Source organism: Mizuhopecten yessoensis, unplaced genomic scaffold (assembly GCF_002113885.1).
Source record: "Mizuhopecten yessoensis strain PY_sf001 unplaced genomic scaffold, ASM211388v2 scaffold905, whole genome shotgun sequence".
NCBI lineage: Eukaryota > Metazoa > Mollusca > Bivalvia > Pectinida > Pectinidae > Mizuhopecten > Mizuhopecten yessoensis.
Window position 1 is genome coordinate 76,973 of NW_018403780.1, and position 13,346 is coordinate 90,318.

Genomic DNA, 13,346 nt, shown 5'->3' on the forward strand with positions numbered 1-13,346 from the left:
ACTCATACTTTGATGAATGTTCAAGTCGGCTTATAAATGTACACAAACAAATAGGAATCAATTACAATGGTATAAAGAAATACAACAAGAATAATTTATACACATTTTATTGACAAATAAGCTGTGTCTGAACACTGTAAGCGTTGTATAAGCTGACAACATTAACTCCTTCCCCCCTGAAGACACATCTAAACTCCTCCAACTAAAAGGTTGAAATAGTTCATTATGAAATTTCAGGGGTGAATGAGTTAATGTACATAAAACTGCATACTTATTTTAACCCTGTCTTGAGATACCACACTTAAGCTGAAGGAAACTTTTTTTCCCAAAAGAGAGTTGATACCATTTTTATTTTATTTTAAATTAAAGAAACAAGAGCTTTCGGGAGTGCACCACTACACTAGTCATAATCGGAATTGGGTTTTTCCGACTATAATATTCTCCTAAACATAATATACAGCAACAAAAAGAAGTCTGTTCTGGTTTAGAGTTACTTCCCTTATCAAGAACTCATCATTGGTCAGTACATAGCCATCCATTACTTTAAAACCCTGTTAATGGTCTTTCATAAAAGTTTCTTATGAAAGTTTCAATTCTATTGTGAGTTTTGTAAAACTTCCTTTCACAAGACTAGGGACTAGTAGATCTGGGTCTGTAGTCATGAAATTGTTCGTATGCTCAAGCATATCATGGATTCTGTGTTAAAACCAGATTTCTGGTAACTCACTAAAATCATGTAAAACAATCAAAAACGTCAATGTTAAGATTAATACAGTATCTGGCTTTAAGTATCTTCAGTTGTTTTCCAAATCATTCACAAAATCCATTTTTTTAAAATAATTTATGACTGAAACAAGAAATCAAGCTTGAGCAAAACATCCAGGCTTGAGCATGAGGATGGTTTCATATGAATACGGGCCCGGGTCTTTGGACTGAGTGGTCTCCCAAGACACAGTTAACTGTATAAAAATGTAACATACCTATACATCATATTCACCATTTCATGGCCCACTATATAATAACTACATTGGCATTCATATCAGATATGAATCGTTCATGTTTTCCAGTTCATAATTTAACAAAATGGATGTTAAGATTCTGCAATCATGCTGGCATTAATATCAAAACAAAATATGTTTAATCCCTGTATACATAAAGTAAAACCATAATGAAATGCCCCCTTATTAAGTAATGAACTCATTGAAGTGGCATTCATGGGTGTTTGAATACCATACATATTTCACAGTTTGATTACAGTGTGATAGTGTGAAAAGTTTGTCAGGATTAAACTTGGCATTCATACACCCATAAATGCCACTTTAGTTAAGTTTACTGTTGATAAAATTTATATTCAAAGCTACATTTCATAACTTTTTATATTGTCCTTTTGGTTTTAAAATCAAGTCATAATAAATTGAAATTGACGCAAGTGGGAATAAGGCAAGAAAGAATAGCCAGTCTGCTAAGGTGCAGGAATGGATGTTGAAAAGTTTCATAATGAATGTTTTATAATGAACTTCTACTTCTACAGTAGGGATATATAGTAGAGTTGCACAACCAATACAGATATTTCTATTTGTTTATCTCCCATACAGCCAATATATACATAATGCCACTTTTTTCCTTCTTCTTATACATCCTTTTTTACCCTCAATACAGCATAAAACACCTTATACATAACATACCTGCTAGGTCACCTGCATTTACACAGGTCAATCAGCAAATGACCTCGATGACCTCTAAGACCTACACAGATTTCGGTAAATTCTGAAATCTATGTACTGCTTTGCTCATATCGGTGAAAATGTTTAAACAAGAGGCCCAAGGGGCCTTAATGGTCTGTACCTTAGTTATGCAATATAGATTTGATTTCAAAGGCGAGACATGAAGTTAAAAAAAACAGGAATAATCTGTATATTACTTGCCATGTCACAAAAATACACAAAAAAATAGGTTCAGGTGACCTTAAAACACTCTTTTACAACTTTAAAAATTTAAATTCTCCTCGAACAAGACATCATAATGTTAAAAAAACAACTTATCATAATATATAATTTGTAAAATTACTCTAAAGCGCTATACAACATATGGATAAAAGTGTTAGTTACTCATGTTAAACAAAAAAGACTTTAAATCACCATTATACATTCAGCATGACTTGACATGAACATAAATACCATTTTCTCCCACCTCAGCAACATACACATCTCTAACCCTGGACGAGGCTTGCCAAGTGTTTGACAGCTTAAGAATCTTACCCCGAGGGTTGAGATCATCGTCTCACTCCCAAGGGGGTGAATGATTATTTTTCTCTTACCCTGTTTCCCTTGTATTTTACATAGACGTTACATCAATGCAAGATAATGTTGATGTGATGCGGCTGAATTGTCGACATGACGTCATTGTATTGTTGCCGTGACGTCATGGTATTGTTGCTTTGACGTCATACAATTGTTGAGAACGTGCAAAGAACACGTGTAGCTTGTCTCAACCCTAGGGTGAGATAAGAAAATCTCATTCCGGTAAAATGGTGGATATCCCTGACCAGGGTAAAAGAAACACATTTCTCTAACCCTGGACAGGTGGATCTGCAACTTTACAATTTTCTGCTATTTCAAAATATGTTCTTGGTAAGTTTGTATGGTGTCCAGAAAATCTACTATATTTAAGGAGTGGTTGTCATATTTTTGACATGCATTGGTGTGTAACATACATTGGCTTACCTACATATTGAATATGACAACCAATACTTATATTTACATTTTATGTTGATCAACTTACAGTTCACGCAGAAATAAAGACATAATATTAGTCTGAACACGTTTCAACGTCAGGGTAAATCCATACAGAGAACAGTCACCAGTTGACAGTGGAGCAGTGCAATCTCCAACGTTACAGTTATGACGTCATAAGCGTAGCGACGTCACAATGGCCCAACGCATGTTATACGGAAATAACGTACATTGGGCCCAGTAGAAACATCTAGGCTCTGTGCAGTGGAAATGTAAATATTTCTTGCTGCACTCACAGTATTATTGAGTAAGAAGTGGGAGAAAAAGAGCCTATCATTATGCTGGTATGTGGAACATGAAAACTCTACCCTTGGGTGTGGAAATTGGGTTTAAAACCTCGGCAAAGCCTTGGTTCTGAAATCATACAACCTCAGGTAGAATTTCCTTATCTCACATACCTACATATGATCGACTCTATCAATAAACCATTAAAATACAATTTTGTACAGTAAATGCTGATTGTATATAGAATTTTATATCAGTTTTGATTTTGTATAGAATCAATATGAAAAAAATCATAAAACTTTTCCTTTTAACAAGCTCTGCCAATAAATAAATATGATTTTTTAGTTTACAATGAAGCTAACCGAACATGACTAAAATATTAGCAAAAACATTGACTAACAAAATACATCAGAAATTTTTTTTACATGTTTAAAGCTCCTTCAAAATTGACTCAAATATATGTTTGGCATAATACATGCAATGCTGTGAAACGTGACTATATAAATTAAAACCATAACAAAAGAATGGAATAATATTATTGATTTGCCGTGTTGATAAGTAGGGCTACTTTGTATATAATACGAAGTAGGCCTACTAATCAACATGGTAAATAAAAATGGAACTCCTATAGCAAATAGTGGCAAGATCAATTTACAATCATAACACATACACAGATCCAGGTCAGAATGTAAAGGATGGATACAAGTTAACTTTGTTTATTTTTTTGTAGGTAAGAGATGGAGGTTCAACACCAAGGATTCTGTATACGTAACTGTATGTTTTATAAGTTGAAGAATTAGTGACGAGTTTCATAAATTCCATACGAAATGAAAACGAGTGTAAGATCCTTTTTATCACATAATCAAGATTTGTGGCATTATTCATGTAAAACGACAATTTTCATGCAAACCACCATTTTGACTCAGGTGCGTAAGTCTGTGACGTCATGTACTTGTCCTAGGCATGACGTCACAATTGAAACAATTGAAGCTTACAACCGATCACAGGGCTGATTGGTCATATTAATATGCAAAAAAATATGACATGGGTATATTTACTGGATAACACAGTACATTATGTAATAAAAGTAGATAAGTGATGGAGCATCAACACCAAGGTTTCTGTAACTGTATGTGTTATTAGTTTACATGTTTCGGATGGCTAGGCCAACTGTCATCAGAACCATATTAATTTAGTTTGTGAGAATTTCAGCTGAATTGTACTGCTTATATACAGTTGCAGTGATAATAACAAATACATTAGCTTGAGAAAAATAATAATCTTGTGAGAATCTAGGTTGAATGCAATATTTACTTCATCATTATGGTGAAACAGATATATATAGTTAATGCTCAGCCATTGATATATAAAACAAAATCTCTAGCTCAAACAGAAGATACCAACCTCAATAACAAATTCTCTGTTTTCCTTACATAAAACAGCAATGTTGAACTCTGAATAAAGCAATACTGATACATGTATATTCTTATCATTTAAAAAGCAGGAACATTTCTCCATTAAAAACACAAATACAGAATCAGCAAAGCATTGCGTAGAATGGTTTTGCTCCAAACCATATCATCATTTTCTTTTTATGTCCCTAAACTTTAGATCAAAATAATGAAAATTATTTCAAGCATTTTTCATACATCCTGGCACACACTGGTATGTTCTGTGACTAAATGAGTTTGTCCAACAATGTCAAGAAGATTTAAGATGGATGCTATTATTTTCAGTTAAAAAATTAGTTGTTTAATACTGAAAAGAAAGAATAAAACTTAAAGAAAACACAAGACTACATTTAAACAATACTAACAGAAGGTAAAACATGGGATCCTGTAAATTAATAGCAAATCTCATACCGTAAAAATCGTTTAAAAAGGTATCTCAAATGGTAAAATCTCTCATCGTAAAATCTCTCATCGTAAAATCTCTCATCGTAAAATCTCAAATTATCAAGTAAACATTCCTTTTTTCAATTCTTTCATTGAAAAACAATGAAAGTTCTTGGAGTGAAAAATATCATTTATTTTAATTTTACTCAAGGTGTATTAATAATAGACATTTATCACTTTTAATACATTTGTACAACCTATATTGTGACAATCACAGTAATGGCAACTATTATTGTGAAATATTGTAACAATTCAAAGGTCATTATCATAAATTTGTTACACACTCTGCATTAAGACATTCAGTTCAATTATTCCTACCGTTTCAGAGATTTTATATCTCACCGTACAACCATTACCATAGATGTTAACCCTAATCTGACACTGATATAGCAAATATTTCACATGATCAAAAGTGTCAACGTTGATTAAAAATATGCATGTCCCTGCAAGCATACATAGTTTACATTTCAATTAGCCTGATCTATGCAGCCCAATTATTAGGTTTAACCCTTTCATCCCTAGGTAACTTGAGTAGACTCTACCAGGCATTGATCTGGGTGTACCCAATCTGGTCTACAGTGCTGATAGGGTTAATGTCAAGGCTAGTAAAAATATTTAATAATTACTGTTCAAATATAGGTCAAGCATGTGGAATTTTTCAAAATTTGCCTGCATATAAGTAGATAGGAAAATGTATATTTGTACACCGCCGTGGAAATATACTGCACAAAGCGATTACAATACAGCAAGAGTAAAGTATTCTATCAAATGTCTTAACGACCACAATTCAATCACCGACCTCTGATCATTGTCCTGTGGCTCTAACCAGCTTAGCTTTCTGGGCCTGTTCGTTTATGCAGAACAAATGGTACGTCCGTTTTTAAATGTGACATTTTCGGGTATAAATCCTGGAAATGTTGATGCCGGCCTTGCATGACTTTGACAAGGTTCGCCTGAAAGTGGCATCAGAATACTAGGTCCGACTATATTTACTAAACGAACAATTCTGGTCCAACCGGTTCAACCTTTTGGAACACGATAAACGAAAAACGGCGCTGGTAATCAGTTATCAGTAGTACACTGGCCTTGTTATGCTACAAATATATCCAAAATGACTTTAAGTGGGCGTTACTCCATGTACAAAACACTACAGGAAATGTTTCTGGTGATTTGCCTTCAGTGGGACAGGGATCCTTAAACATGATGTTTTGAGTTGAGAAAAGATTCATATAGCACAACCAGTAAGTGTTTATATGTGATGCTTCAATGACCAGTAGGATATGAACTCTGTCACGTTCATCGATTCATGTCAATTCGGCTACCATATAAGACATACTATATAGACACTCCGTTTAGCCTCTAGAAGTGCTGAAGTGGGACAGGTTAGATGCAGGGGTCTGGAAAAACTTGTCAAACAACTAGACACAGGACTAGAGACCTAAAATAGTCATTGTCTGAATTAGCGAACATCTTATCTGAATTCACTTAATATTAGTTGATGTTTTCAAAGTATATTTTTCGTCTGCATATCCAGAATTTATAATAAATTAAATGTCTGACAAATTTATTTGATAATGTTGATACAACAGTAAAAAATGAAAGTACAGTTTGGCGATTGCGTAAAATGAAGATTGGATCAAGCTGGGTTTCAGAATTTGTTTTTTTTACTTGTCCACGAGGGCTGAATGAGTATTTTTCTAGACCCCTGCTGGACGGGGTTTAATAAAGACATCAGGCTTACATCACAGATAATACATCCTTGATACAAGTCTTATCATAAACTTTTCGTTTTACATAATTAAATTAATGCAATTTGGTTATTTTCCTTTGATTTGAATCGTGTTATGAGAAAAGAAAAATATTTTTTTATTAACACCTTTATGAAATCTCTCTTCCAATATTTTGTCGGGACAAACTTGAGATTCTGTTCAAAAACCTAAAACTACTTACATGACAATGAAAGCATGGAATGTTGTTTCAATGGCTGGTACAAACAATAATTGAACACCTTTTATATCACTGACCTATAACAATGTGATCAGACTACAGATATCGATCTCTGGGACACACCTTACCATTAACATTAAGGTGGATAGGTACATCTGGTAAGTTATCAAATTTCCCATCCCACGCCGTCAGTATTGGATCTTTATTCTCCGTAACGGTTTGCGATTTAGAGTAATGAAGTCCAGCCTCTTTCCAGTTGATGGTCAGTCCACATTTTCCCGGGAGATTTGGGTAGATTGACCGTTCCTTGAACTTCCAGGCGTGGTATACATGCCACATGGACCACATACCCCCGGTCTTCCCCTGCTTCAGGAAATTATTATACCAAAGTGTCGGCAGTATGCCTGCAACTGTTGGGTGAAAACCTGATACCTCCGACATGTTATCATACCATTTCACATATTTTATCCAATTTTCTCGACTTGGTGAGAATCCCCACGTACCCAGAATCGGATACATGAAGACAATATTTTCGTCTGGAGCTCGCAGCTGTCCCGGTCCTCCTCCGTGTTTCATGCTGTAACCCTGAAGTGCGAAACCGTTGATGTACAACAATGAATCGTACTTCGCGTGAACATTTTTTAACCATTTATAGAAATATTTCGACACTGTCAAATCATCCTCCAGTATCACAGCGATTTCTTTACTGTCCAATGACGGATTCCAAGTCTTCATCCACTGGCCATATATCCCAGCATGCTGCGTCTGGTTATGAACATTAATGATACCGTGTTTGAATTTAAACTGTCTGGCCTTTGCGTAGGTCTCCTCATGAATGACACCATCCTTGGAACGATCGATCCAAACATCAATGGCGACCTTGTCACCTAAATAATCGGCCTCGTTTAACGAGTTCAACAATCTCAGAACAGAATTCCCACGATTATAGGTGATAACAATCACGCGAAGGTCAAGGTCAAATGGTGTACTCAATGGGAGATCAATAAATCTAACCGATGTCTTGTTTGTGTGATGACCTTGATGGACCACTGGGACATTCACCTGTAATGTCGACTGAAAATATAACACCAAATCTTACATGTAAATGATGAGTTTTGGATTAAAATCGTACAAATCCATAAAGCATATGACCGTGCATTACATATCTATACAAATTCAAAATAACTGACAAAATCTAAAAGTACAATACATGCGAGTCATATTATGAAAAATATGATGAAACCTATTCATTATTTATTGGTGACGGGCTGTTAAGAAACACATACTGAGTGAGAATTGGTAACAAGTTATATAATTGACCTCAAACACTAACAAATATAAGAAAAGATATGTGGAGTATTAGTCTTATCAGAAATCTTTTTCTTTTGAACATCCTTACCAAAGAAAATGTGCTTCCTAGAGAAGAAAAGTTGTCTAACAACAACAAGAACTCTTCAATATATTTCTGTAACAGCAATTCATCTCAAAACAATATAACAAAATGTGGTGAGTAGTCTTATTTGTTTTAAATCTTTTTGCTTTGAACATGAAATCTGTACCAAGTCTTGGTTCAATGAACTATTTAAATGTGCTTTCCAGAGAAGGAAAAAAGTCTAAAAATGGCAATACCTGATCCCAGATATTTCTATCGTAACAATCTGTACCATGCATGTGTGTTGGAAATTCAATACATCTGTTAAGTATAGGAACACAGTATAGCGACCATAGGACAACAACTCCCAAAAAAAGGACTGAAAGTCTTCTGTTTTTGATACTTATGCACACAAAGTACCATCAAACTTTTACTGAAATTCTTAAAGAAAACTAAAGTTTCCACATAGTGGTAAAGGTTAACATTGACCTTGAACAATTGAATAGAAGTACTGACCTTTGACCCTGAATCAGAAGTACTCAGCAGGTTCGGCCTGGAAGGCCGGTTACGAGTTAAGTTGAAGATGTTCCAATCATAGTCGAGGAGCTGGAGGGTAACCACGACAACGATCAACCAGATCACAACCTTGGAGCACCTGGACCACCTCATTTTATTACAGCAGTCCAGTGTGGCAGCTGGTTAATGGGCGTCTCGTCAGTCCAGTGTGGCAGCTGGTTAATGGGCGTCTCGTCAGTCCAGAGTACTAGCTGGTTAATGGGCGTCTCGTCAGTCCAGTTTGGCAGCTGGTTAATGGGCGTCTCGTCAGTCCAGAGTACTAGCTGGTTAATGGGTGTCTCGTCAGTCCAGAGCACTAGCTGGTTAATGGGATGTCTCTTCAGTCCAGGGTGCCAGCTGGTTAATGGGCGTCTCGTCAGTCCAGATTACTAGCTTGTTAATGGGCGTCTCGTCAGTCCAGAGTACTAGCTTGTTAAAGGGACGCCTCTTCAGTCCAGGGTGCATAGGGGAGTGTCGTGTTTTGAGGCCACAATGCAGCAGGGGTAGAAGTTGTGAACACTAAGTTCAGGGTCCTGTAAATGTGCGAGGTCTACCCAAACAAGGGCTCTGTTGGGCGAGAGTCTGTAAGAGAGATAACAATAAGGGTTACTTGGTACAGGTAGACCTAGACTTAATTATACCAGAAGCTCTCGTCACTATTTTTTCTGTGCAAACTTCATGTTCATTGACCTTATTCAGTCTGTCTTTGAGCTGGACATTTAAGAATTTTACCCCTTGCAATTGGATTTTTTTTCTGTTTCACCCCATAGTGGAGAGAGATTTACATGGATATATACAAGCCTTTTTATGGCCGAATATGGGCCAGTTCCCCTCTCCAATTTTGGCATTATTTTCCCCTATTTCAGCTTTATTTTCCCCTTATTCAGTTTAAACTTTCACCCATATGTAACTAAAATACTACCTAATGAACATCTGTCTTGGTTCCATTTTCTTTTAATTTTAATTTCCATCAGTTCAACAAGAGTGATTTAATTTAATTTTCCCTGTGTTGCTATTAATTGTCGCTGCTGATACTTTATAATCTATAGTGAACAGCGGGAAACAAAATTAAAGATGTAATCCATGCCTCGTACTCTCCCCCTGGCTCCAGACTCGCTGAACGGGTCATCCACCTACAACGCATATAGTTTCACCTATTTCATAAAAGGGTACCGACTTTCTATTCCCGCATTAATCCCTGATTTATATTTAGCAGTGACAAAGTAAGGTGACCTATACTATATATTTAGTATGATTTCCTGCACTTTGACCAGCTGTTAACTTTATACTTTATCTGCTTTCTGGTGTGTTGCTGATGTAAGATTAGTAAGCAAGTGTCATCTTTACAAATGTACCGAAACATCCTATTCTGAGGTACCGAAACGACCAGAATTCCTTTAACATAGGAAAAAGAAAACTACGCCCTGGATCCTCCACTCTTGTATGAAGAAAATGGACACCTTCATCCCTACTACTCCAATGAACAGGTTGCGCACAACGGTGCATATGGGTAATAATCCTGTATTTGGGTAAGTTACCAAAATGCAGGATGGGTAAACTAACATCTTTGTATGTTATAGTTGAATGCACTTCGAATCTACTTTCACTATCCTATAAAAAAAAAAATGTACTTCACTATCTTTATTAAAAATCGCTATTTATATGGTTATTATAAACAACTTTTGGTTGAACGTTTTTTCGTGTTTTGACATTTCCGTGATTTTAGATGTCCCGACTTTTCAAAGGCTTCAAAGGTCGTGAAATACTTTCAAAACCAAAAACTGTTCAACCAAAAGTTGTTTGTAATAACCAATAGATATGGCGATTTTTAATAAAGATAGTGAAGTACAAAATTTTGATTTTGTTTATAGGATAGTGAAAGTAGATTCGAAGTGCATTCAACCATAACATACAAAGATGTTACCCAGAACAGATGAAATTTACAAGAGTTTTTACTTGCTTCTTTTTCATACTGATGTGTAAGAAACTATGTTTGTATGAGTGCCCTCTGATTCAGTAACACATATCCATATTGTTCTTTGTTTCATATCGTTGCTAGCCACTGGAAATCTTACTTCAGAGGATGCTCACAGCTACCGGAAGTCTACTATTAAACTTATAGCAAGGCTACATCCGCGTATCCCGGTTGAAACGGTACGTGTGGCGCAGAAATTTTCCACGATAAACGAACAAACTTGGACCGTTCTATAATCAGAGCTAAAAATCCACAGTTTCGGAGAATAAAAAACAATGTATCAAGAATATTATATCCTTCTCTCACGCGTCCACTAAATAACATAACGTATCTTAAAAATTACATGTGACTTGACATTGTTTAAGAAAGAAATAACGCAAATTGGCAATAGTCAGCATTTTAGTTTCGGTCAGGTACGTCTGGACCCCTCAATCTACACGTACCAAATTTTCCTGAGCTGTCGTTTTCTTTACAGGTTCAACCGGTTTCAACCGTTTCAACCGGATACGCGAATGTACCCTATTTATAAGCGAAGTCATGGAATTCAGACGTGTAAACGTGAATGTAACGTTGTATCATTTTTATACTATCACAACAGCTACGCCTATAAAGGAAATCGTTCTTTATGTATAGGAGAGAACGTCACTTACCATTTAAGTTTACATGTGGTATTTAATCCCTCGACGAATCAATGTTTACTTCGCCAAATAAGATCTTTTTGTATGTGAATTTGAAGCGTTTCATTGATTATGACAATAAATTCTAAAATTAAAACCCTCTTTAATAGCGGACCGGATATTTCCTAATTTCAAAGGGATATAACATACAAAGCGCGATTTTGTTCGCAAACGAAATAAGACTACATTTTCCATGTAATTTCATTTCCTCTTGATGTATTTTCCATGTTCGTTCATGTCCTTCAGTATTGGCGATTGTTGATATAGGATTTTATCATGTACATTGCGGAGGTAAAATATGTGTTAGCTAACAGAAAGATATACCACGGACTTAGATAATTCCGTGGATATACACATTAAGTTAAAAAAAACAAGCATGCTATCGATTAAGTGTATTCAGCGTAAGGAAGAATATTGATAAAGGATATCTTACGGTTAATGAAATAGCTATAATATATATTTCACGGTGTAATATCGATATAAGATATATGACCACGGAATTAGATTCTGTGTTCGTATGACAGATATCTATATGGGTCCATGTTGATTGACCAATCAATCGACCCATATACTTACGTGCCATTTCCATGCGCATGCGTATGTGGTGAAGTACAGACACACAAGTGTTTGAAAAAGTTGGTTCAGAACGGTGATGTACAACTTCTTCCCGAGTATCTGAAATCAGAGACGTAAAACTACATGGCTTTGCATGTCTCTGCTGTAATACAGTTATATATTATTTAAGTTTTCAAAATAGAATTTATCAGAACGGCATTGAAAAATAAATTCAAAATTCGATGTTCATTTATTTTATATATGATATAAAAAAAAATGCTTGATTTTTTGTTTTAATTATTTCGACAATGTCCTTAAATGACAAGTGGAACAATCCACCTGTACATGTTGGCAATACTGACACAGTTAGCGAGTTTGGAATTTTAGTTAATGAGCATTTTAAAGAAACACTCTAAGATACGGGAAACACAATAATGTTGTTATTAACACTCCTACCAATTATCTGTTAAATATTTGTTGATGTGAACCTAGATGTCTTAAGCCTTCGTCTATTATTATTCAATTAAATTCGATTAAATTATCTTAGCCGTTAACAGGACAATCGGTCAAATAAACCAAACCATGCTACACTTACCAATACTGAATGATGCCAAGCTGGACACACTGTAGGTATTTCTGTTGCAGTCAAATAGCTAATCATAAGTGTGTGGTACGCAGGATCAGTTTCCACGCTGAAATGTACAGAGATACATCATGTACAATAAGAAATAAACTATTAGGGTAAATGCACGGCAAGACCGGGATTCGAACCCGAGATCTACGAACACTAGACGGACGTTCTCACCAATTCAGAGTTACCTGGCCGCCAGCGATCGACCAATTCCAGTTCCGACACACAGCCAGAGATAAATCATTTACAATCAGAGACAAGCTCGTAAGAAGATTTCCTGTCCAAACCAGACATCGACCCGACAACCAACGACTTCTCAATTCGCCACTCTGCTGACAATCGCTCTATCGCGTTGCTATAAAAAGACTGAACTATTATATACAAATAACACAAGCCCCCGGGGAATAGTGACAAAGAAGGAATAATTAGAGGTAAGATGAAAAATCAGAAAATAAATAAGTTAAAAAACAATTAATCTAGAGTAAAAGGTTTAGATTTTGTTCTGAAACATACCTTGGTCAGTTCCTTGATATATGTCATACATGCCAAAACCACCATCTGTAGAATAAACTTACCACATCAATCCCGAGCACATGTCAAAAAAGCAGGTTAGAAAACTTTGCATGAACATCGTCATCAAAAACAATACTATAGCTTTAAACATCATGTCGGTTCGTCACTGTAGTAGAATAGAGCGTATAGAACAACAGCAATGCTGACTA

At 35.7% G+C, this 13,346-nt stretch overlaps 1 protein-coding gene across 4 annotated transcripts; it reads right to left on the minus strand.

Moving 5' to 3' along the window:
- Window positions 1–91: 91 nt before the first annotated feature.
- Window positions 92–13,313, minus strand: LOC110454129. 4 transcript variants are annotated; one of them, XM_021503518.1, is made up of 5 exons: window positions 13,200–13,313; window positions 12,589–12,685; window positions 12,015–12,113; window positions 8,748–9,368; window positions 92–7,933 (listed from the first exon to the last, which is right to left on the minus strand). In XM_021503518.1, exons 4-5 carry the CDS (start codon window positions 8,898–8,900, stop codon window positions 6,956–6,958), a joined length of 1,131 nt encoding a protein of 376 aa, XP_021359193.1. In that variant the 5' UTR covers window positions 8,901–9,368; window positions 12,015–12,113; window positions 12,589–12,685; window positions 13,200–13,313; the 3' UTR covers window positions 92–6,955. The 4 variants fall into 4 exon arrangements, 3 of the variants coding, with proteins under 3 accessions (XP_021359193.1, XP_021359182.1, XP_021359198.1); XR_002463345.1 differs by lacking the exons at window positions 12,015–12,113; window positions 12,589–12,685; window positions 13,200–13,313 and adding an exon at window positions 11,412–11,496 and having other exon boundaries at window positions 92–3,128; window positions 3,187–7,933; XM_021503507.1 differs by lacking the exons at window positions 12,015–12,113; window positions 12,589–12,685; window positions 13,200–13,313 and adding an exon at window positions 11,412–11,496.
- Window positions 13,314–13,346: the final 33 nt, after the last annotated feature.